Raw genomic sequence first — 27,185 nt, forward strand, 5'->3', positions numbered from 1 at the left:
TCTACAGTCAACGTCTATCTTCAGGAGTTCTGGGAACCTGGGTGATACAAAACTTTTTTTGATGTGTGTACATGCAACAAGAAGAGACTGAGTTATAAGTGGCACAAAAACAAAGGTGATGGCTGGGCCCCTTCATCACATTTTGGCTCAGTCCAGAACACTTCAAGTTGACTGTCTTGGTTTTCCATTACCACTGCAACCTAGCAGTAGTTTTATCACAATAGTGCAGTGAAGCTAAACATTGCAAGTTGTGTTGGCAACACCAGTTGTGGATTCCATCAGCATTTCCTCTCTCATTGTCTCCCCTCTTCACAATGACCTAAAACATCCCCTTAACTCTGTTACCACCTGTGTTGTGAACCATTTGTCTACTGTGCCACTTGTAACTTGTTCAGTCACATCAAATGTCAACAGGAAGAAAATGGGACAAAGTCTAGGGACACATAGATTAAGAACTTAGAATTGATGTAAAACTTAGTAGGAAGAAATGTAAAATTGTAGAATTTTTAGCATTAATCTTAATGGGTTTTTCACAGGGGATATGAATTTATCGCATAGCATGGCAAAAAATGTAAAATCGGAGAACATAAAATCAAAGTTCCACTGTATTTCTAACCATGTTCCCTTTGATGTTGTTTCCTTTCCAAAGCTCGAAACAATATTCTGCATATTCTGTGGAACATATTTCTCTCATCATTTCCCAGGGCTGCTGTACATGGTGGCTGGCAAAAATCTCAATAAATCAGGTGCCGGACCCACACCCTATTCAAACTGAAACCTCCGTTTGTTTATTACGTTTTTCAGCATCTATATATTGATAGACTAATTACGCAGTGCTAGGAACTTAGTGTATGCATATGATACTGGTCTCATGCCATTTCATTTGACAATTATATTTGACACAATGCTTGGAGACAGCTGGTTTAATCGGTTATTTTAGTCAGGTACGGCAATGTTCCTCACATCTCTCCTTGACTATTCTAATGTTCTGATCTATGTAAGACATGCTACATTTGCATGGAATGTGGAACACATCTGGCTTTTGGAGACCTAGATTGACTTTAATATTACAGAGAAGAGTATTTTTGTCAATGGGAGGGAAATACACTGGATGCCATATATTTGTAGGAGTCTACCACTCTTTACAGGTACTGGGCCAGAGTAAGCTTTTCTTGCTCTCACTTTTTTCAGGCATTTTGGATTTTGACTATAATGATGAGAGTTATCACACCTTCGGAACAGTATTCTTAGGTATGTCTAATTCTTCAGTGATGCTCATCCCATCTGAAGGTGTTTGGGCTCTATGGGCCAGAGTCTTTTGCATTGCATTTCTCTGTGGACAGTGGTGATGGCTGGAGTCATAGATATCGAGGTCAGTGGGCAAGAGGTTTCCCATTGAGCTTGAACACTTTTTGGGCTAATAGCTCTTTAATAGGGGAAGAATGTTAAAAAGGAAGGCCAGGATATTCTCACCCAGGGATGAGAGAAGACCCACCTGCAAAGAGGACAAGTACAGACCAGATTATTGGTCTACCCCCGTCCTCATTGCAGGTGGGTGTCTCCCATCCTGGGATCTGAGTGAGCATCCTTTCTTTTTAACACTCTCCAACATATCCCTCCCTCTTCCCCAATGAAGGAACTATTACTTCCAAAGGCTACTTAGTGGGTGCTTCTTATATGCATATTGACATTACTGCACATTTCACATCCTGAAAGTAAAAACTAGCCCCCAGTTATGTCTTGTAGGTTGAACTTTACTTTGATAGAATTAACTGCCTTATTGAATGAACTGTTGTCCAAATTGCTTGTCAGATGGATACTGAGTTTCTGGAGTTTACAACAACTTTCTGCTACATAGATACAATCAATATGCATATGCACATGGTGGAGAAGAGGGTGACAGTGTGATTAGGTCAAAGACAGTACATTAGTAAGCACTATGGCAGCTTCAGTTTAGGGGACAGAGGTAGAAAAGAAGATAGATTATAGATGGAGAGTAACTGAGAAATGGAATGAAAAATGCAATTAAGAACATTGCAGGAAGGAGGAATGGGGAGAAGATATGATAAAAAAATCACTAAGAGAGAAGAAATAAAGATAAAATTTAGTGTATAAATAACGAAATTCCACCACTGAGGAAAAAGGGGGTGATGTAGTGTTAATGCATCATATAAAGTTGATCGTCGGTAAAGCAGATGCCAGACTGAGATTCATTGGAAGAATCCTAAGGAAATGCAATCCGAAACAAAGGAAGTAGGTTACAGTACACATGTTCGCCCACTGCTTGAATATTGCTCACCAGTGTGGGATCCGTACCAGATACGGTTGATAAGAGGAGATAGAGAAGATCCAACGGATAGCAGCGCGCTTTGTTACAGGATCATTTAGTAATCGCGAAAGCGTTACGGAGATCATAGATAAACCCCAGTGGAAGACTTTGCAGGAGAGATGCTCAGTAGCTCGGTACGGGCTTTTGTTGAAGTTTCCAGAACATGCCTTCACCGAGGAGTCAAGCAATATATTGCTCCCTCCTACGTATATCTCGCGAAGAGACCATGAGGATAAAATCAGAGAGATTAGAGCCCACACAGAGGCATACCGACAAACTTTCTTTCCACGAACAATACGAGACTGGAATAGAAGGGAGAACCGATAGAGGTACTCAAAGTACCCTCCACCACACGTCAGGTGGCTTGCAGAGTGTGGATGTAGATGAAGATGTAGATGTAGATGTAATGGAAGTAAAGTCTAGGAGGGTGGCAAGATGTGAGAATATGCAAGTAAAAAATTACAGGAAACCTGATGTGCACATCAGAACTGTCAAAATGAACTGAAAAATTACTTCACATTATGTACTAGCAAGAGTAAAGCAAGTCACTTGAAGATACCAATGGGGCAAGATTCACTGTGACCATGATAAGTAGTTCAACAGAAATGGGGGCAAATTAGCAAAAATACAGCCACTTCATTACCTCAGTGTGTCATTGCAATATTGTCCACAGGACTACATCTGATACAGTCCACATTTTTAATGTTCTGCTGAGAAAAGAAAAAAAATCTAAATTAATCTGGAACAGCAGACTCAAATTCAACTGAAGGCACTGACAAATGCTGTGAAAATACATTTGTTCAAAATAGATAAAGTATTTTAAAACACACACATTTTGCAATGAGTAGACTGAATGAGAAAGTATTTTTCCCATCTGACCAAAGTAATTGTTTCCATAAATGACATTTATTTTAAATGTCCTTTGTACAATAAGCAACAGAACTTCTCATATAGAGGAAAAGATAAACACAATAATGGAAATCTGTCTTCTCAGCAAATCATGCTTTTTCACCTGCAGGACAAAGAGCAAAAATAATTATTGATTACACTCCACATGAAAAAAAGAAAATGATAAAATGTGAAACTATGCGAGTAATGGATAATGTACCTACCAAGAAGGCTTTTCACAACAGTACAACAATGTCGCTATGTAGTGTTGTTACCCTAATAGATCAGATTAGATTAGATTAACGTTCATTCCAATTGATCCATAGTGAGGACGTCCACCAGGATGTAGAACATGTCAGAAAAACAATAATACATGACAAATATTTGCAACTGAAACACATAAGCTAATGTACCTTCCACAGGTCCCAAGTAGAATAATCGTTATTTTTTTTTTAATGAACACTATATGAAAGAATCATTTTACAAACACTCATTTACCAAGATCGCATTAATGCATTGAATTTAAAATTTTAAAAAATGTTTTTTTTATTTATAAGGTAATAAACATATAATAGAACAAATACAATACTTATTTACAATGAAGACATTACTGCACTGAAATGGTGCCGAAGTTAGATTGTACTTACACACACACACACACACACACACACACACACACACACACACACACACACACCAGTTGGTTCTACTGAGAATTTGATCAATGGAGTAGAAGGTGTTGGCCACCAATAAATCCTTTAGGCCCCTCTTAAACTGAATTTCATTGGTTGTTAAGCTTTTTATGGCTGTTCGCAAGTTATTGAAACTGTGTGTTCCTGAATAATGCACATCTTTTTGTACAAGAGTGACTTTAAATCCTTGCGAGTATTATTCTTATTCTAGTATTGATTCCATGAATTGAGCTGTTGGTTTGGAAAAGTGATTTATTTTTAATGACAAATTTCGTTAAGGAATAAATACATTGGGAAGCAGTAGTTAGAATCCCTTGTTCCCTAAACAGGCTTCTGCAGGATGTTCTTGAGTTCACACCACATATAACTCTTGCATGTTTTTGTGCCTGGAAAACTTTAGCTTGGCATGATGAGTTACCTCAAAAAATAATCCCATATGACATTATGAGATGAAAGTAAACATAGTATGCCAGCTTTTACATTTTTATATCCCCTATGTTTGACACAATTTTTATTGCAAATAGAGATTTGTCAAAATGCTTCAGCAGTTCTGTGGTGGGCTCCTCCCAGTTGAATTTATTTTCAAGCTGTAATCCCAAGAATTTAACACTGTCCTTATCTGCTTGCAACATATGTTATGCATATACTCGTGGGACACCCCTTACAAATTTTGAACTGCATGTAGTGTGTTTTTTCACAGTTTAGTGACAAAGAATACTAGGAACCAGCGATTAATGTCCACAAATATTTTATTAGCCTACCTTTCTAAGACTACACTTGATTTGCTATTTATTGCAATGTGTGTATCATCAGCAAACAAAACAAATTTGGCATCTGGTAATGTTACTGATGAAAGGTTATTGATATACACAAGTAAAAGTAAGGGCCCTAAGATGGAACCTTGTGGGACCCCACATGTAATTAGTTCCCAATTGAATGATGCCAGAGAGCTTAATACATGTCTCTTTCCTAATAACACCCTTTGTTTCCTGCCAGAGATATAAGATTTGAACCATTTTGCTGCATTTCCTCTTAGACCATAATATACTAATTTACTTACAAGGACACTGTGATTTACACAGTCAAATGCCTTTGACAGATCACAAAATATATCAGTTGCCAGCAATTTTTTGTCTAATGAATTAAGTACATTTTCGCTGTAAGTGCAGATAGCTTTCTCAATATCAGAACCCTTTAGAAATCCGAACTGCAACTTTGACAGTATGTTATTTGTGATAAGATGGTTATAAAGCCACTTGTACATTACCTTTCCTAAAATTTTTGAGAATGCTGACAAAAGTGAAATTGGTCAGAAATTTGATGCTATTTCTTTATCTCCCTTCTTAAACAGTGGCATAACTTCAGCATATTTCAACCATTCTGGAAATATTCCACTGATAAATGACTGGTTACACAGATAGCTTAATACGTTACTTAGAATCACATTCTTTAATTAACTTTGTTGATATTTCATCTTACCCACTAGATGTTTTTGATTTTAAAGATTTTATGATGGACATTACTTCTGCTGGGGTAGTGAGGGTGAAATTCATATTACGGAAGTTACTTGAAATGTCTGATTTGAGGTATTCCATAGCAGCATCTACAGAACCTGACAACCCCATCTTTTCAGTAATAGTTATAAAATGTTTGTTAAAAAGTTCTGCAACACTATACACATCCGTCGCCAATGTATCATTTACTCTTAATGCTATTTGTCCCTCTTCATGTCTGGTTCTACCAGTCTCCTCCTTCACTATATCCCATATTGTCTTTATTTTGTTATCTGATATGACTATCTTTTCCTTGTAATATATTTGCTTTGATGTCTTTATTATACAGTCTTTAATATTTTGCAGTATTTCTTGTAATGTGCTATAGCACCAACATCAGAACTGTTTCAAATTGACAGAGACAGTTTTCTTTTTGTTTTACAATATACGCCTATTCCTTGAGTAATCTATGGCCTCTTTGTAGACTTTGCTCTAACCTTGGTTAGTTTTGGGGGAAAACAGTGTTCAAATAAGGTAAGCACTTTGTTAGCAAAAGTGTTGTATTTTTCATTCATGCCATGAGCACTGTAAACATCGCTCCAGTGAATGTCTCTGAGGAGTGTCCGAAAACAATCAATTTTTGGCTTATTGATTACCCTCTTGAGCTCAGATTTAACAGATTTTATATCCTGTTCAATATTAACATTTAACAGAAGGAACTGCATGTCATGGTCTGAGAGGCCATTGACTATTGGTTTTGTAATACAATTTTGTTCATTGGACTTTTCAATAAATATATTATCAATGGGTGTTTGTGAGTAATCGGCTACCCTAGTGGGGAACTTTGCAGTGGGGATTAAGTTGAATGACAGTTAAGTTGAATGACAGTGTTACTAACTCAAATAAGTTCTTATTGGGAGAAAGATGGCGGCAACTGGTAGTGTTTGTAATTCGCATGTGTATGAAAGTTATAGTTCAGTAGTAAAAAACAACAAATATGTGCCTTGTAGTGATATTACTGTGAAGCTAAACAAACGAATAATCAGTCTGCAGAAAACTGTGGAAGTCCTACATAAAGAAATCGTATACCTGAAGAAAGAAAATCAGCAGCTACGACTCACTCAGAGAGCATGTGGGACTTCAGAAGCAGTAAATAACAAATCGCAGATATTGAAGGTAACATGTACTGTAAAGGAACCTCCGCTCTGGGAAACGGTTCGTCATAACAATAGCTTAGCAGTAGTAAATAAACCACCAAGAAGAATAAGGTTCGCAGACGAAAACAAATATTCTCAGCTCTGCCCGGTAGAAGACAGTGCAAAAACCTGTAGGGTGAACGTAAGTAAGCTTTGTGAACGAAGTAATGAACAAGAAACATTCGCAGCAAAACGGCATAATGCCAAAAACAGCATAAGTAGCCACAGTGTGAATGTTAGCAAGTTTCATGAACAAAGTAGCGATCAGGAAACATATGCAGTGAAACATAATAGTGCTAATAAATATCAAAAAGAAATTCAAACAGGAGTGAAACAGTGTGATGGTCAAAGTTTAGTACGTAAAACCTGTAAAATTACCTTATTGAGTGATAGCCAAGGTCGTAATGTTTCAAGTTACCTTAATGAAAACGTAAATCTCGAGTGTCTGGGGTATGTGTATCCTTCAGCAGAAGCCAAGGATGTCTTGCAAAACACTAACAAAAAGGCTTCTGAAGCTGATGTCGTCGTAATTATGACTGGAACAAATGACATAGCGAAAAACAACAGCGCGAACTTAATATAAGGTTTAAGAAGCACATTACCAAGTATCACATCAAAAAAAGTGTTTGTTGTCGATGTTCCATTTAGATATGATCTTACAAAATGATCCTGCGTAAATCGCGAGGTATTGGACGTAAACAAACGGCTATATCACCTGTGTTCGAAATTCAAAAATACCATAATCATTAAAGCTAGCGAGTTTGACAGGGAGTGCTATACACGGCAAGGATTCCACCTCGACAACCAAGGAAGAAGATTAATCTCGAAACTGATTACCAAAACTGTGAGTAAAGAAATGGCCACCTTAACAGTAATACCGCTGGACCAGGGAAACCTGTAAAACCTGCTGGTCTGTCTGGCAAAATATTAACAGATATGCTCCAGCAGGATCAAAATAACCTTCAAACCATTCACTCTGAGTCCAGGAAACTAGATGTATCCAAACGTTGTCAAAATGGGGCCTGGCTACCAGCAGTAGACTTACAAACAACTCAAGATATCAGCTGTGTAGAAGTGCCCTTAAGAAGACAATCTGAACCCTCATCTTTACTGCCCAGGGTTAGCAAAAATAGTCTTCTGTTCTTACATATTAATATACAGTCTTTAAGAAAGAAGTTGGAAGAATTGCAGTACTGGTTAGAAACTTCCAACTGTGGTATACTTAGTGTAAATGAGCACTGGCTATTTTCATCAGAAATTGACCTCAATATTCCATTTGGTTACTCCTTAGCTAGTAGTTACTGCAGATCAACAATTGGACATGGGGGTGTTGCAATATATATTAAGAATAGACTAAATATACAATACTTTACTATTGATGTCACAAACCTGTGTATAGACACCATCTTTGAGGCTGCAGTTGTACATATACCTAAACATAATATTATTGTTGAATCTGTATATCGCACACCATCTTCTAATGAATATGAATTTATGGTAAATTTAAAAAAAAACTGTTAGTCTTACTAACTAAGCCTAAATACAAATACCAAAGAATCTTAATTTTTGGTGATATTAATATGGATATCAGGGTACAGAGTCATATCATATTGGAATTCTTGGATAGCCTAAGAGCTTTTGATTGCTATTGTCTAAATGATAAGCCTACAAGATATAATGCATGCTTAGACAATATAATAAGTAATATCCATGAAAATAATGTTGAAATTGGAGTAGTGAAGTTAGGCCTAGCTGACCATGATGGCCTATGGATTACAGTTCCACTCAGCATTCCAGATGAACAACACAAAACTGTTAGACCTATGAATGAATGCAACATAAGAGAGTTTAGAACTAGATTAAGGTCAGTTAACTGGAATGACATCTTATACAAAGATATATGTGTGAATAACACAAGCAAATTATTTATAGAGGAAATTGCAAGAATATTTGATGAGTGTTGTCCCAGATTAGTAAAAAGACAGAATAATAACCAAGCTCATAAACCACAGACTAAATAATTGGTTTACACCATACCTCAACAGCATCAGGATTATGCTTCTTATGTTTAAGGACAGATCTCATAACAGCAACAAGTACAAAGAGATGTACATTACAATAAGAAAAATTTATAGATCTGAAATAAGTTTGGCAAAACATAGGGCGAATGATAACTATATTCTTAAATCCAGAAACAGCTGTAAAGCTGCCTGGGAAGTAATTAAAAGTGAAATAAATAGACCAACAACTCAACTAGCTATACCCATAGCCCCAGATATCTTAAACTCACACTTTGTTAACTTCAGTTTACAACAAGATTTGTCTCCCCTCAACACCATGCTTGATGCTAAAACTTTTTTAGGTTCAAATAAGTATGTAGTCCATAAATTCTGATGGGCAACAGTAACTGAAAATGATGTTAGCAAAGCAATAGGCAAACTAAGTAGTTCCAGAGCAGAGGACTTCTATGGTCTGTCAAACTTTGTCATAAAGAAGATATTAAGTGATCTTCTGCCTCCTCTAACCACTCTCATTAACCGTATATTACAGCAAGGGATTTTCCCCGACTGTTTGAAAACAGCAGTAACTATTCCAATATTTAAGAAAGGAGATAAATCAAATCCAAGTAACTATCGCCCTATCTCATTAATCCCAATAATATCTAAAATAATCGAAGACTGTGTTCACCAACAAATGAATCACTATTTTGAGAGGAATAATTTGTTAAGTAACTCACAGTATGGATTCAGGTCTAAACTATCCACAGTTAAAGCAGTTGAAAATATTGTTAATGATATATATATATATATATATATATATATATATATGATGGCTTTGAAAATAAATTAATCTCATGTGCTACTCTCCTAGACCTGAGTAAAGCATTTGACACCGTATCTCATAGTACTTTGATCATGAAATTAAGACACTACGGCATGGAAGAGGACACCCTGAAATTATTAGAATCCTACCTAAGCAACAGAGTACAATTTGTTAGTGTAAATGGGCAGCTGTCAAACCCACAAACAATAAAAAGAGGTGTGCCAAAGGGCTCCATACTTGGGGCCCTTCCTGTTTGTAGTGTATTTTAATGATATGCCACAGTATTTACCCTGTAAAACAGTCCTTTATGCAGACGATACAACTTTTATCAATTCAGGACAGACTCTTGAATCTGTACGGGAAAAAAATAATATATTATTTGAAAAATCGGTTCATTGGTTTAGTGCAAACTCCCTATTCATAAATGAAACAAAAACTGAGGAAATATTCTTTAATTTGATGGTATCAAACAAAGAAAATAAGTCCGTTAAACTGCTAGGAATGATTGACCAGAAACTTAGCTGGGATAAACATATCACATACGTCTGTTCTAAACTTGCACGTGCTATGTTCCTACTTTATAAGCTTAGGGAGTAATGTCAGCCAAAACTTACTGCTGCATTCATGTTTTGCTTATATCCACCCCCATCTTTCATGTGGTATTCTGCTCTGGGGAAATTCTCCCAATTCAATATCAATTTTCAGATGGCAAAAAAAAGCTCTTTGATGTGTAGTGGGTTTATCTCCTAGGGATACATGCAGGGAACATTTCAAAAAACTTAACATCATGACAGTTCCTTGTTTGTACATCTATTATTGCTTACTACACGTAAAAGAAAACGTAGCTCAATATCCCCTTAGGTCATCTGTCCACACCCACAATACAAGACGAAACCACACAATTGATCTGCCATACTCTAGACTGTCTAAGATACATAATAGTTATAAATACGTAGGCCTCAAACTGTTTAATATGCTCCCTAAAATTGTACAAACAGTATCTAAAAGTAAATTTAAGACAGCGTTGGGTCAATGGCTCAAAGGTAAAACATTTTACCCAGTTGATGAATTTAAAGATTGTAAATGGCAGATTTGCTGTTTTAACATAGAGAAAGGTACCTCTGCCTGTAGTAGGACCTAAATTTGTATCAATAGCTTAGGATAATGACATAGTGTCATCAACATGATTACTCCCTGCTTAATATAAATCTGTATAAGGTTTTCCTTTTTATTGTAAAATTAATAATATATATAATTCCAAATGTGTGCTATTGTACTACATTAAATTTCATATGATTTATATATACATTGTTATGAGAATATAACCATCTTTATACTGTAATTGAACTTATTGACGAAGCCCATTGTATAAGAAAATACTAAACGGCTAATAAAGATTCTTATTCTTTGAGGAAATCTACATTGAAGTCGCCAGCAACCACTATTTGTTTGCTTTTGATTGTTAAATGGGTCAGTACAGCTTCAAGCTGGTTTATGAACAGATTAAAGTTACCTGCAGGTGCTCGATACACACTTAATATTATGAAGGATTTTTTGTGAAATTCTACTTCTGTTGCACATGCTTCCATATGCTGTTCTAGGCAAAATTGATGAATGTCTATGTTCTTAAATTTATGACAGTTCCTGATGGGCAACTCCTCCTTTTTCCATTTCTATTCTACAAAAGTGAGATGCTAACCTAAATCCTGTAACACTTAAAAGTTCTGTACCAGTGGTCACATGATGTTCAGAGAGGCAGATTATGTCAGCTGGGTTTGAGGACCCTAATTCATCTATGCAGATAATTAATTCATTAATTTTATTTCTCAGTCCTCGAATATTTTGATGCAATAAAGATAGCTGACATTTCACATTGACTGAGTTAAAATTGCGTACAGTTGAAATTTCTGCTGATTGTTGAAAATTCTTACCCAACAGCTGTTTATGATGATGTAATAAGCTAGAATTATGTTTTTTGGTTTCTTTCTCGAACTGAAGGTTTGTCTCAATCCTACTCTCTCTTAAAACTAGGTTTCTTTATGTCCTTTCTACTCTAAAAACACAGTCTTTTCTGAACCCTATAACCACTGGTATTTTATCACTCATGACAGTGCCTACTCCCTTTAACTTTACTGCTATTTTTCCAGCCAGTTTACCGCTCCCTTTCCTGATGAGGTGAAGGCCATGCCTAGTATAATTCCTCCTATTGAGAGAATCAACAGGAACTACACCAATGTGTGACCCTGCACCCGGCATAAGCAGCTCCAAATTAACTCTCTTGACACAAAAGTTCAAATGAGGTCAGTCATGGTGCCCAAGAACAGATACAAACTCAATACTGGTATGCTTCGATGGTGATGCAATCTTTGCCAGTTCACACTCTACACTGTACCCAGGATCTCTGGTCACCCACTATAACCACGGTGTCTTCCTTAGTGAAATCTTTGCAAAGTGATCCTAAATCCTCTGTCACCTGTTCCAGACCAGCACTAGGTTTAAAAAAAATTGGTGACCTGGTATTCTGATCCTAATTCATCCTGCAAAAGTTGGCCAACACCTCTTCCATGGGAACTACCTAACAACACTTTCTTTCTCTTTACTGATTTCCCCCACTTTCTGACTTTTGAATTTGCTACTGGAAGTTTGTTGTGCCCTGTCTACACCTGCAACTGCTTGAGGCTCACCAGCTTCTAACTGAAGCAACATGTCAAATCTGTTTTCCACATTCACCATGAAGCTATCAGACGAAGTTCTAGGCCTGTTCCTCCTGTTGCCACTTCCCACCTCTCTTTACCCTTCTCCCTCCTTCACCTGTCAAGATCTCCCCTAGCCTTGACTAACTCAGCCTGAAGTGCAGCTATTTTTCCACCTGTTCTAGTACCCTCCTTTCTCTACTAGATATCCTACAAAACCACTGATGAGTCTCATTCACTTCCCCTATAACCAAGCCACTACAATCACCCACATGGAAAAAACCAAAGCCAAACCAGCAATTCAAGCTGAATGTGTCTGCATACTGCTACTACAAATCTATATTTTATCAGGATATATGATCCTCTTGAGCTCTGAACATGGCGTATCTTTAATAATTAGTTTTGACATGTGTTCGTTGACAAGTTTGAGACTGATTTTTAGTTTACGCTTATTAATAGTGCAGTGTAGGAATTTTTATGTTTGAGATTCTCCTAATGGGTGACAAGCTGTAGTGCACAGACCATTAATACACACCAAGACAGCCAGCATTCATCCAGCACAAAACGTGCTAGTACAGCTGTGGAGCAAAGGCATCTCACATGAATCTTCCAAGACTAATCATAATGGTCTTTTCTATGTGAAATATGTACGAAGAGGCAATTCAGTATTGTCCAAACTCTCGTGCCACGCTCTTTGCCAGATGACAGTTGAAACTGGCACTTTTACTTTTAAGCACATACATTAAGTTTTATCTATTTGCTGTGGCATCATGTACAAATGTTCTGCATCAGAGGACATTGATCACTATTGATTCTGATACAACTGAACACATTTACACTTTTGAAATTGTTCTCAAGAAATAACACCACATAGGAAGACCCTACCTTAATTGAAACAATCATCTGCTCCAAGTCATCACAGTCACTTCCTTTTTTGCACTGTACAGAAAAAACTAGTTTGGGTGGCAAATGCTGAAGACAGAGTTGGGCAAGATGAATGAGCAACAAAGTGTATATCCCTAAGTACAGAGTGTTGAAACTGAAAAACTGAAGATGTTACCTAAGATGACACAAAAATTAACTTTATCACCATTTGTAAAAGAAGAAGAACAAGGAAGAAGAAATTATTTTGGTGTTCCGAAAGGAAATCAGTCAATGGTATGGTACACAGGTGCCTTAGGACTAGGATACATTTTATGTGCTGTCATGGCACGAGTGTTTCCGTTCACTGTTACAAGGGTGGGCTCAGGAGCCCCAACATCAACCTGTTAGTAAATGGTCCAATGGTCAGCTAATATCTTCAATGACTAGACTTTTTAATATGAAGGTCTAATAGCCCCACAACATGCTTAAATCTGGGTTTATGCAAAAAGGGCTAGTAATCTAGGAAGTGTTACAAAAATGTAGAATATTATAAGGCCCAGAGATGTGGGCTTTCTAAGTCTTCAACAGAACAAACATTATCTATCACTCAGTTTTGGCACCACAGAACAAGCTTTTTCTAAGCCCTTTGTAAAGAATCCTGCTGCCAGAGGGTTTCATCCAGTCCAGATCTTAAAAGTTTTCAGCCTATAAGAAGTGTGAGATGTATGCAGTTAAGAGGTTTCTGGGGGTTTTGATGGTATGTATAGCTACATACTGTTGCCAATAAAAATAATTCCATATCTCAGCTCTCTTATCAGTTTCAAAATTGTGTAACTGTACATATCAGATAATGCTGGTATTTGGTGCTCAGTGAAATCCAACAGGTTTCCCTACCTGAGTGCAAAGCCTGTGACTTCCTCATAGTGCAAAATGTTTGGCCTTTACTAAAAGTATGACTCATTTACTTTCCTTGTGCTTCACTCTTAACTAAAGATGCACAGTTGAAATTGGATACAACATCATAACTTCTATAATGACAAATGAAATAACTCGCTGTAATTGCAAATGACAGGAATTTTTATTTTCAAAGCCAACAAATACGACTAGTGACACATTGGTTATTAATATAGTCAAATATGATTTCTAGTCAGAAACCCTGTATTACGGGGAGGGGGGATCTATTCAAGGTGAAAAATTGATGCATGTATCTGTGGTAATATTGCAGGCGAAACAAAATTAAATGATTGTATGGCATTCTGTTTGCAAGGTTGTTCAGAGATCAAGCAGTTAATTGTCTTTCTTAAAACACATGTTGTGTCTGAATGCATTTTCTAAGGATAGTCAAGGAATCAAAAGGAATCTCTCTCTACACTTTGAGATTCAAATACAAACAAAAAGTAGCATTTTGTTTAATTATGGATTGGGATACAACAAAATTCAATAATATTTTCAAACAGCAAGAAACACAACCTAATGTGACTGGCAATAATAAACAGATTCAATTCTCAAAGACAGGCATTGCCCAAATTCAATCACTTGTAAATGGGTTACTGCACACAAAACAGTTTTGGGTATTTGCATGATGTTTCACTGTGTACATACAACAGGAAAGTCTTTTTTATATAAAAAGGTATGAAAACTATGGATATGTTGCATGACATACAAAGTTTAGGCAACATCATATTTAATCCATAAATTGGATGAACCATACAAAATACATTTCCCAAAGATGATTTTTTTTTCTTCTTCACAATTTCATTTTAGCACACACAGACAAATATTTTATCCCCAATATAATTTTTGGCTTTTTACTTATTTTATTCTGCAGAAAATTGACTTATAGTTCAGAAGAGTATCAATGATACACTTACATAAAATATATTCACTTTATATTATATTTGTATGTATAATATATATATATATTTATTTATTTATATATTTATATGCACTCATAGAATCTGAGTAACGTCAAACATCAGTACCAAATCTGTTATTTTGCGCAGGGAACAAGTAATTGTGCATGTATCTGACAAGCACTAAATTCCCTCCGAAAATACTTTGGTTCTGTTTCAACAGCTATTTATATATATATATATATATTTTACTTTTAGTAGATTAATATTATCTATGGTTTAACATTTGCTGCTTTCCAACCAATAAACATGTTACATATTTACTAAACTATTTATACACAAATAATAAATCATCTCTTAATGAAATACTTGGCTGCAAATCTGAGTGAAATAATTTAATACCTTCATAACTGCTGTTTTCGCATGTATATGTATATAAATTCTTATGCAAGTGTGTATACATATATATATATACATATATATATATTTCTTCATTTCATATTATATACAAATATATGATGCACATATATATCAGCCACAATTATTATGCAGTCTTCCAACAACCACATCTATAACGGCACCAAATCTGTAGGTAACTTAATTGCACATCAATACTTTTGTGCAAAGCTCAATATGAACTATGCTGAGAAATCTTTTATTACACTGACTTAAACATACTCTTACCACACTGACTCTAACAACATTTGTGCAATATCCTGCACATATGGAAATAAGGCAGCAAGCAAATTTACAAAATTCATACACAATTTACAATTAAATCACTGTCAAGACACATACACAACACATTTGGTTCAATATTACCCCCCCTCCCAACCCAACTCACAAAAGAGGCTGTATAAAGTTTATATGATAAAAAATACATCTGCAATCCCATTAACCTTTAAATATTTTCATTGCTAATAAATAAACTTCACTATAAACTTGTCATAATAGCAACACTATTAGCACCACAAACATTACTTGCCATCTGTGTTTACCTGAAACACATCAGAATACTTCATTAATGCAAGCCAGTCTCCAACATCACAAACACACAGGCAATTCACATTAATTGAATACATAAACAGGTGGCAAAAATTATGTCCATAGATAAAGACAGTTTCAATTAGTTTAATAAAATGCATTAGGGCCATGTCTTTTTCATCTTAATGATACGGAAGTAGATTTAACATGACAAACACAGGGGAACTTAAGGGATAATTTTTGACATTCCATAATGTTAAGTTTGTAAATTGTCTGTCTGATGTAGCACTATGATTGAAAAAAATTCTTCTTTGTTTCAAGATACATCCAAGAGAACAATTAACTGAGAGATTATTTTACAGCACTAGACATATCTGATTCTTGGAATGCATTTCTTCCATCACAACATACATAACTACAACAAACAATGCAGTGGAGAGGTAACAATACTACCAGAAAGATACAAGATTTAATTTATACACAAATGTTAGTAGTTTATACAGGATACAAGCCACAAAGATCTATATGTAGTTTATTAACACAGTGATGAGGACAAACTATATATTTACGAAAATATATTCTTCCATGTTTTCATATTCAGTGAGTTATCTCAATGAGAACACAATCTAATATATAAAGGTGCTATTCTATATTCAAAATTACACTTTTAGACATGAACTGTACATTCCCTTGTACATAACACAATATGAAGCATTTTAACCTTTTTTTTTTACACATAATCAGATAAAAGTTTCACAGAAAGTATTGAAATTCAGTGTTGTTGAAAGTTACTAAAAACTCAGGATCAATAATTTTAATGCTAAGCTTCCTTACAATAAATACAAAAATTATGTTTCACCATCTTACAATTCACTGTAAAAATATTTTGCTGTAATCTTTCAGGCACATTATAAAAAAATGACAATCACTCAGCCATATGACAATTGTTCACCAAAAGTTGTAACATAACTGAATGCTGATGACCAGTTTCAAATCAAAAGAATGTTACAACAAGTATTTGAAGTTACAGTGATAGCAACTTCATAACCAGTACTACTTTATGGTAAAATAGTATCAGTCTGCCACCCTCTCTAAAATTAATCAGAAATAATATAAAATCATTGAAGAGCTTACACAATTTTACGGAATACCATCAGTCATTGCAGTGGAACGACTATGGTTAAACACCGTATCACTAAATATCATGCACCATACTACTAACAGACCTAAGACGACAATTTAGCACATCACAACATAAAATTCTGATAACTTAAGAGGAGAAGACGCCTGAAGCCAGCAGTAACGAGCAAAAGCAGCAGCATGAGGACATTGATGAAAGAAATGACACTGGTATTAGCTGAACAAATATTCACCTCAATTAGAGTATAATATATACTGCACCTTAATCTGCCAAATAAATATGAAATGCACATTAGAAAACAAAAGGATTATATGTACATGTATATAGTTCGTTACTTCAATTTAAAGTAGTTTCTCACAGTCATTCTGTCCAAGTGAGTATGCAACATACATTGTTCTGCATCCCTCTGTTTGTCATGCAAAAGCTCTGGTTGGAAAGCAGTTTTATGATATAAAAATGGTCCATGAGGAAAATAGGTGAAAATTTCTGATCACATTTTGTGGAATATGAGGAAGTAAATACAACACCAATACAACTCATTGTAATTAATGGTGCATTATTACAACCTACATCATTCTGGATCGGTTAGATTCAAGTATGGTCTTTGCTCCAATGAATTGCTTGTTGCATTATCACAGCAACTAACACTGAGAAGAATCCAAATCCACACAATATTATCATTGCCCACTGCTGATCTGTTAGAGCCTTTCTCTCAGTCACCTAGAAAAACAAGGAATGACCATCAATTACAGATTATTATAATAATATAACTTACTTTTAAAAATTCAATAATATGACTTACTTTTAAAAATTCTCTCTAGTCACTTTGGTAAGTATGCTCTGGTAAAGAATACAAGTTATATTGCTAAGCTTTATCACTAATAATGTATTTATGAATCTACTTGCTGTTCAGTACACCTTCTATAAACAAATTTTTGTCATTCCAGATACAATTGCTTTATTTCCTTTAGGACTTCCATTTCAAATTAATATACCTTAACACCATTTGTGGAGATTGTATCCAAAAGGTACCGAATCTAAAACAGAGATGACAGCCCCTACCTAACGGCTTGGTAGATCTAACATGTAAATATTTCCTTGCAAATAGTACCAAATCTCTTATGCACAGGTCATCAAATCCCACTTTTTAAACCAAAACATACCAAATCCCTTTCAACTTTCATGGCAAGAAGTACCAAATTCTCTTGCAATGGTCTGGCTGAGTGCTGTGACATTACAAACACAGTGGGCCAATATAGAGAGTGTGCAATCAAGTGATTACAGTTTGAGTAATGGCTGCCTTCAGTTTGTTATTGTGTTATTTCATATAATATTCTTGTGTTTTCTGTTGTGTTTGTTTATTGTGAACACTTAAAATGAATTCTGATGTGTCTTATGAATATGGGGATGTGCCTGAATTTACAGAAAAGCCAAGGAAATGAAAAGATCTCTAAATATGCGAAAGTGGAGTGATTTAAAACATGAAATATTATGCTGCTGCAAGTGCAAAAGCTCAAATCACATGTAAACACAATGATAATTATTGCGAAGCATTATGCTTATCAGAAGATAACATGAAAGCTGAAAATAATAGATACTGGAACAATACATATGCTGTGAGATGGAGAAACATTATAATGGGGGTATATCGCGAATCATCCACAAGAAAAAGGCCCAATTAAGGTACGAAAGAATGCAAGCAAAAATAAAACTATAAGCTGAAGCATACCAACTGTTCTTCAGGGGAAGGTTCCTGTTTATAGATCTATATTCCTAAGCATTTTTAATGTTGGGGGAAGGAAATATGAGCATGCAGCTGATGAGAAATGGAGCAGTAGTTTCTGAAACAAATGGTGGTGCAAAGTCTGGTTGTGATATGATGAAACTACAGGCTGAAATTACAGCTCACATAACAAGGTTTAAACACAGAGAACAGCGTTTTGGGGGAGGGGGGGGGGGCAAATTCAATGTAATTTACTTGGCAATGTATTAGAAGGTGTGCAATAAGTTAATTATCTAGTAGATATGATATGATAGGATGAGTTGATAGTTAAAAGTTAGATTCATGGTATGTCTAAAATTTCTATTACGATCACTGCATAGTAAAAGTTTCTAATTACAGTTTTTTATTTTCTTCAGATTTTTGTCACCAAATTCGATCCTGGATTTACCCACTTAAAACAAGACACCTGCAATGACTGCCTATCATTAAAAGTTCGCTTTAAAGCTGTTACTGATGAAGATTTCAAGGAACAGCTTGTTGTGGATAGACTTGTCCATAAACTAAAAGCAAAAGCTGTTTTTCAAAACCTTTGTTAATTTCCAGATCACAGTGTAACAGTGAACTTTTCTGAGTAGAGCAAAATTATTTCTCCAAACACAACACATTTTTACAGGTGGGTTGACAGTGAAGGTGGTAGGGATCCAAAGGAAAGTAGTTCAAGTCTTTGGTATTTTTTCAAGTCAATATTAAACCATACTGTGATGCAAATAATAATAAGTGTATTCAATTGTTTTATGACAGTTGTGCATCTCAAAACAAAAATTCCTGTATTTTATTTGTGTTGTGTGTGATTACATCACAAAACGGATTTCAGACCGAGTGGTTCTCCTCTGTGCGTGGTCACTCACACACACCTCCAGACAGATCTTTTGGTACTGCAGAAAAGAAAATCTGAAAACTTGAAACTGTAATAATCCCAGAGGAATATGACAGTATATTTGAGGCACTAGAAACACTTCACTCCATTAATTCTGATTTTTCCTGGGTGAATTGGCAAGAACTCTGTCCAATATCAGTTCCAAAGTAAAAATCTTCAACATTAATGAAGCTAAATGTCTCACTATTCGTTACACATCAGCACTGGTTGGTATGCATGCACCATATGAAATAACATCAGTGTGCAAAACAAAATAGTCAGAAAGAGGGTAAGGTGTAATTGTATTTTGCCTCAAGTAAAAGACTTACCAAACAGTAGTCATGTAAACAAGCAAAGAAAAATGACTTGGTAAGATGAACACCAACAAAATCAAAATGAGGATAATGGAATGTAGTCGACTTACATTAGGTGATGCTGAGGGAATTACATTAGGAAATGAGACATTTAAAGTAGTAAATGAATTCTGCTGTCTGTGGAGCAAAATAAATGACGGTCGAAGTAGAGGAGATATCAAATGTAGACTGGCAATGGCAAGGAAAGTGTTTCTGAAGAAGAGAAATTTGTTAACATTGAGTATAGATTTAAGTGTTACGAAGTCTTTCCTGAAAGTGTTTGTATTGAGTGTAGCCATGTATGGACGTGAAACATAGATGATCCAGACAAAAAGAGAATAGAAGCTTTCGAAATGTGGTGCTACAGAAGAATGTTGAGTAGATCACGTAACTAATGAGGAGGTATTGAACAGCATTGGGTAGAAGAGGAATCAATTGGTAGGACACATTTTGAGGCATCAAGGGATCACCAATTTAGCATTGGAGGGAAGCATGGAGGGCAAAATATGGTAGAGGGAGACCAAGAGATGAATACACAAAGTAGATTCAGAAGGATGTAGGTTACAGTAGTTATTCAGTGATGAAAAGGCTTGCAGAGGATAGAGTAGCATGGAGCTCTGCAGCAAACCAGTCTCTGGTCTGAAGAGCACAACAACAACATCATCTGCAATTGACTTTGAATTGAACCAGATCCCTTTTTACAAAAGTGTGGTATCATAATCATTAGTTATGGTGACTGATGTTATGAACCAAATATCAGTAATACTAGGAAAAATGGGTTTCTATATGTATAATCACTATTAATATAGTATCTCTTAACAACTCAGACAAAATAATTTTGTATGAGTTTAACTAAATCCCATTCTACGTCAGCAGAGAATTAATGTGTGACTGCTAAACATATCCTCTAAAGTCATTTGCAATGAAAGTCATAAAATTTGTACACTTTTAAAGTAATTTTTATGACAAAAAGTACCAATTAATGTCCTAATAAATATACAATAATAATGTAGCATACATTAAATTTTTCTCAAAGACATATTAGTGCGTCCCAGACAAACTGTATACAAACTATATTTTTCAAATGAGCATTATTGTGACTACAGGGAATTTTTCTGATCTACTCAAAAATTTGCTCTGTTGGATGTGGTATCTTCTAGTAACAAGTTCCACATTTAGGCCATCAAGGACCCATCCAAATAGTAATATTATGTCTTCGATTATATGATTGTTATATTGTAAAGCTAATGAAATTTACCACAACATGATGTAACAAGGCCCACTCCTGAAGAAGATATTTTTATAAATATCAAATCCTAGGTCAGGGGCTACATAAACCTTTTGTTTGCAACTGTTTGGTTGATTTTTTCAGACTCTTCAAATTTATACAGATGTTGAATCGCAGTCATGTTTAAGATTTTGTAAAGGAATAACAGAACTAGTCATCTGCAAAGATAATCTTGCAGAACTTCCCCATGATGTACTCAACTGTTCAGTCAGCCTCTGGAAAGTTTACAGTCTTACCATAATAGATTTTAAGAGATACTAGTATTCAAGGGTGGCCACAAAGAAATGATTTAAAAATTCCCTCAAATTTACCAGGTTTTCCAGTAAAGTTTGTAATGATGTTCCCTGATTTTGAAATTGTATGCATATTATAAAGACAAAGTTTTAAATGTTTTCTAACTTTCAATAATTAAATCTGCTACAAAATTCACAAAACTTAATAAGATATGTTTAACTATGTTTATTTAAAGTTTATTTTTTATTTTATTCATTACAGTACATTGTCATAGCTTGTATTTACAGGTAATTTAACAGTCTTATAAAATGTACATAATTTAAAATGAGCTAGACACATATAAGTTAAGGACTCTTAGTATGAACTAGCACAAATTAAAATTCTAATACTTGATAGATCAGCTTATGCAGATTTTTACATTGCTCATCAATAACTTTAATCTTATCTAACAGTTTAGCTTTCTCTCTCTCTCTCTCTCTCTCTCTCTCTCTCTCTCTCTCTCTCTTACCTCAAATCTTTTTTTTTCCATTTGCTATATGTTTGCTTTTCAAATCTTTTGTCTCAGTTATTGCAACTTCCTTTTTCTGATGTTTAGTTTCTTCTGACAATGCTGAATGCAAGCTCCAGGAATAATGAATTAAAGATTTTGGAACATCAAGAATTACAATATCTCCTTTTGTTTCATTTAGGACGGAGTCACATATTAATCACTGAGCAATTAAAGTTTCATTTCTCATATTCTCAACAGAATTAAGAAATGACTGAAAAACCTCTTTCAATACTAGCACTGCCACGAGATAAAATCATATCTATCTTTAACAGTTTTACTAATGATTGTGGATTGGTGTGCGTAAGAATAAATTCATTCCGAACATGATCTAGGCATTTGTAGGCCAGTGAATTATTTTTTAAAAGTAGTTGTGCTGAAGGTTGAGAACATAAATTGTTGAAATCTTGCGTAATTTCATCAGCCGCTTACCACTTATCCAATTATTTCCATTCAAAATAGTGAGTAGAATTTTCAGTCTCAAGAGTGATGATGCCAACAAATTTTTCTATAAAAGGTATGAAAGCAGTTGCAGGATCTTTTCTTAGTTGTAAAAATCATAAGATTGGTGACTTTTCTGCTACTTTTTAATTCTTTGATAGCCTTTGTTAGTATCAAATCTTAGCCTGTACCTGATAAGGAGTCAACAGAGTTCAGTACATCTGGTTTGATAAATCTTCACATTATATTTTAAACAACTGTCACTAAAGAGCTGTGCAGAAATGATAGTAATGGTTGTGACTCAGCTGCTGATGACAAATAATTGTAATTTTGCTGGCAGAAAATGATCTGAAACAGCCCCGTTGCAATTATGTAGATGGTGCAAGTCAGTTCTTTTTTATCATGCTGTAAACTCTCCGTCATTTTTTTTAACAATTCCAAATAATTTCAACAGCATAAGCAGCAGCACTTCCATTTTCTACCGAATGGACTGCACAAAATTTCTCAGAATAAAGTTTTGATCATGAATACTCTGTTACTTAGGCACGACAAGTCAGTACATCTTTAAACATATGATAATTGACCTAAAAAATTGAACAATATTCCAGTTCCACGTTTAAATGCACCATGTGAGATATGAAGACTGCAACTGCCCATATTAAGTATCACTGGATCACTGACCTCTTTAGTAGACTGCAACTCAGATTTCAGATCTTTGAAAATTTTATGATTAACATTTGGTTCATCTATTCAGATTTGTAAAATTTCTTAAGGCATTTTCCTGAGTGACAGAGGAAGATAAGAAGCTCTTGTATGATGAAGAAAAGTAGATTTTCATTTTTTTCATTGCTCCAAAATCTGACATTTATATCCATTTGATTTCTTGACAAACTTTACTAAGTGACTCATCAAATCCTATAACAAAATGATTATAAGTTGTGACATAAATTAATAGAGGGAAACATTCCACGTGGGAAAAATATATCTAAAAACAAAGATGATGTGACCTACCAAACAAAAGCGCTGGCACGTCTATAGACGCACAAACAAACACAAACATACACACAAAATTCAAGCTTTCGCAACAAACTGTTGCCTCATCAGGAAAGAGGGAAGGAGAGGGAAAGACGAAAGGATGTGGGTTTTAAGGGAGAGGGTAAGGAGTCATTCCAATCCCGGGAGCGGAAAGACTTACCTTAGGGGGAAAAAAAGGACGGGTATACACTCGCGCACACACACACACATATCCATCCACACATATACAGACACAAGCAGACATATTTAAAGGAGTGGTCTTTAAATATGTCTGCTTGTGTCTGTATATGTGTGGATGGATATGTGTGTGTGTGCGCGAGTGTATACCCGTCCTTTTTTCCCCCTAAGGTAAGTCTTTCCGCTCCCGGGATTGGAATGACTCCTTACCCTCTCCCTTAAAACCCACATCCTTTCGTCTTTCCCTCTCCTTCCCTCTTTCCTGATGAGGCAACAGTTTGTTGCGAAAGCTTGAATTTTGTGTGTATGTTTGTGTTTGTGTTTGTTTGTGTGTCTATCGACGTGCCAGCGCTTTCGTTTGGTAGGTCACATCATCTTTGTTTTTAGATATATGATTATAAGTTGTAATAGATTACCTTAATCTATTTTTATAACAGAGCAATTCCACACAGAAATTAGTACGCAATTTTATTTCACTGCATTTCCATTCTTCTGGCTATTGCACTGTTGTTGAACATTTTTTTAAATAACAATACATCACTTCCAGTCGAGTGCACTAACTTTTAAGTCATCAATACCTGAGTATACTAACAGTATTTTGTGAGTTCAGAATTTGTGGTTCACTTTTTGATCTGGCACTGATTGATAAATGGTTAATTTTTCTGACAAATCATTTTTCATTGTCTCATTAGTAATGTGTTGACCGCGAGTTAAAAAACTTTGAAGAGTAGGAGTGATACTTTTGTAGATTTTAACTTTGGTAGTATGTTTTAATACTTTAGCATGATTCTTGACAGCTGTTTTAACAATATTACTTAAAAGAAAATGTACATTGCAATGCTTGCATTTTGCGCTGTTTTCTAACTTCTTCTATCCAAAACTTCAAGTCCGGATCAGTCAACCAACAGCTTTGAAAGTGTGCTGTTATGCTGAGTGCAATACCATGAAATTAATATATTATATTAATATTATATTATTTGATATTTTTACTTTTACAGTATTTACCTGACAATGTAAACCATGGTATAATGACACATGGAAATAATAAAGATTTTCAAAAGTGCATTATAGATATTCTCCTTCTCAGAAATTTTACGTATTTGTAACATAAAATACGAAATTAAACTACCGGGTCTATACAGTCGAGAAGCCTCACAGCAGCTTGTAAATGTACAGCATGTACTAAAATTTTGAATCCTGAACCAATGTACTGTGCATAAAAAATAAAGCAGGGACCTATATTAGTTTGAGAACTCTGCTATACAATAATAGTACACTCCATGACTCAAAGTTTCCAGAGTCTATACTACAGGACAACAAGCACAGACATGCTACATTGTGAAGATCGTGCTAGCACAAAGAAACCCCTCCATGCAGTTTTTTTCCTTTATTAAAAAAAGGTGTGTGTGTGAGGGGTGGGGGGGTGGGAGGGTCACAAGAAATTTATTTCCTGGTTGCATGAAATTCTGATAATTCTGTTTCCTTGGTTTTGTGGCCACCCTGTATTCAGAAGCAGGAGCAGCAGCAGCAGCAGCAGCAGCAGCAGCAGCAAAGATTACATCACCTAATGTACTTTACCCATAAAGACATTAAAGACTCCACAATACATGGATTTGTCTTAGCAAAAATAGCAGCCAAAGTGTTGCTTTAACCACACTGAAGCTTGTTTTACTGGGCGAGTTTCTACTACAACAACTACTACTACTACTTCAGCCCAAATATTAGAGCAGGATCGTACAAAACGAGTGTCTGTCTGCAGACAGTGAGGTACCTAAAGGCACAGGTGGGCAATCAGCTGATGCACTAGTAATCAGAAAACTGGGACATGACCTATACAACCATACTGCCCTGGCACAGAGACTGCTGGCAGAGGTCTACAAGTTGTTGGTGAATGTGCAGAACACGTGCAATAGGGCTGTCTGGTGGGTAACCCAGCCTACCTGCACCTCCCCATGGGCAAGCTGGGGGCATCTCAGGATGCTTTTGCCTCACAGGGCAGCATCAGAACTCCCTGTACTGAAAGTTACTGTCAGTCATTTTTTTGTAACACTACATGAGTAACACTTGCAAATATATGGACTTAACAACATGACTCTTCATAGGCTGCCTACCTAAGTGCAGGAGACTCAGTCACTATGGACAGTTGTGCAGGATAAATGTCCTATGTGGTGCAGATATTAAACATATAACTAAGGACAGTTATGTCATAAAAGGAAAGATTGTTCCAAAATTATTATTTTTCAAGCAATGCATAGAAACTGAAGATTATCCTGCAAATTTTAATCTCATTCTCTTCAATCTTTCAGACACTTACAATAACTAGGAGACATCTTTAAATACCTGTAAAGATGAAGACTTTGGCGTCTGGGAAGCTACAGGTTCAGGTGCAACTGTTGAAAATGTCCCAGGAGGTGAATATGGCCCTGGAAGATCTCCTGAATTTGCCTGCCTCACTGGACAAACTCTTACACAGTAATCTGTACCAGGCTCAAGGTCATTCAGCTGCAATTTTGTTTCTGGTCCTCGATAAACCTACAAATTTTACATATTACATGATTTGAATATATTAATGTCAATGTTTTATATGTTAATACAGTTTTCTTGGCAACTACAACTGTAAAATGAATTAAGTGACACCAATAATACTAAGAGCTATAATTTGTTCAAACTGGTAAACATTATGGGAAAGTCCCTGAGCAGGTTCTCAGCTCAACTAAATGTTTCAATGCAAATGAGATTTCACAACCTCTCCTGTCTCAATTTCAAGTAAATTTCATGCATAGCTATCTTAAATTGCGAATTTATTTAAATTTTATAGCTTTTACAAAGACAATATTTAAAATTTTGATTCACTTCCTAACAGTTGTTTTATGTACATTCCTTTTGTCTAACCATATCAATATTTAGACATTATAATTACGTATTATGCAATATGTTGCCAAAAGCAAATATGTGAAGCCAGCACCTCAGTCTTTAATCTAAAACACACAACAAAATGTTGCCAGACAATTTAAAAATAGATATCCATTTAGTGTTTATTCAGTACTATTTCATCTGAATAGTTCACCATCCATCTGCAATTTTTTTTTTTTTTTGCCATTAGTAGTGATACAAAACTATCATTCATAGAAAATAAATGCCTAACCAAAGTGCAAATTTTAAATTTAATGCATAAAGCAAACAGTTCTTCTAAAATTTTTCTCTCATTATGTTTTTAATTCTGTACCTTTTTATTTTTGTTAATTCTCTAAATGTGAATTCTTTGAGTAGAATGCTGCTCTAATATCCTGTAATTGTGACACATGTTCAGTCTGTAATGGCGGGCAACTACTTTAGCATAGCCAAGAGACATAAACCCTATTCCTACCTCAGCAATTAAAGTTTTTATGTTCACTAGCTTTGCAGATGCTGAAATACATGATATTATTTAATTTTATATTTCATTATTAATTATTCATTCACATGGAGTATGGCCAGCTATCAACGGTAGGTATATGATAAGGTCAAATAATATT

At 35.3% G+C, this 27,185-nt stretch overlaps 1 protein-coding gene across 1 annotated transcript in view; it reads right to left on the reverse strand.

Moving 5' to 3' along the window:
* Nucleotides 1–14,371: 14,371 nt before the first annotated feature.
* The window catches only part of LOC126236770 (fibronectin type-III domain-containing protein 3A), a 330,311-nt gene continuing 317,497 nt past the window's right edge, over nucleotides 14,372–27,185 (reverse strand). The window contains exons 19-20 of the mRNA XM_049946340.1: nucleotides 26,011–26,202; nucleotides 14,372–17,676 (exon numbers count right to left, since the gene is read on the reverse strand). Coding sequence (XP_049802297.1) covers nucleotides 17,548–17,676; nucleotides 26,011–26,202 — 321 coding nt within the window. The 3' untranslated portion in view covers nucleotides 14,372–17,547. The remainder of the gene's footprint in view (nucleotides 17,677–26,010; nucleotides 26,203–27,185) is intronic.

This window comes from Schistocerca nitens, chromosome 2 (assembly GCF_023898315.1).
Source record: "Schistocerca nitens isolate TAMUIC-IGC-003100 chromosome 2, iqSchNite1.1, whole genome shotgun sequence".
NCBI lineage: Eukaryota > Metazoa > Arthropoda > Insecta > Orthoptera > Acrididae > Schistocerca > Schistocerca nitens.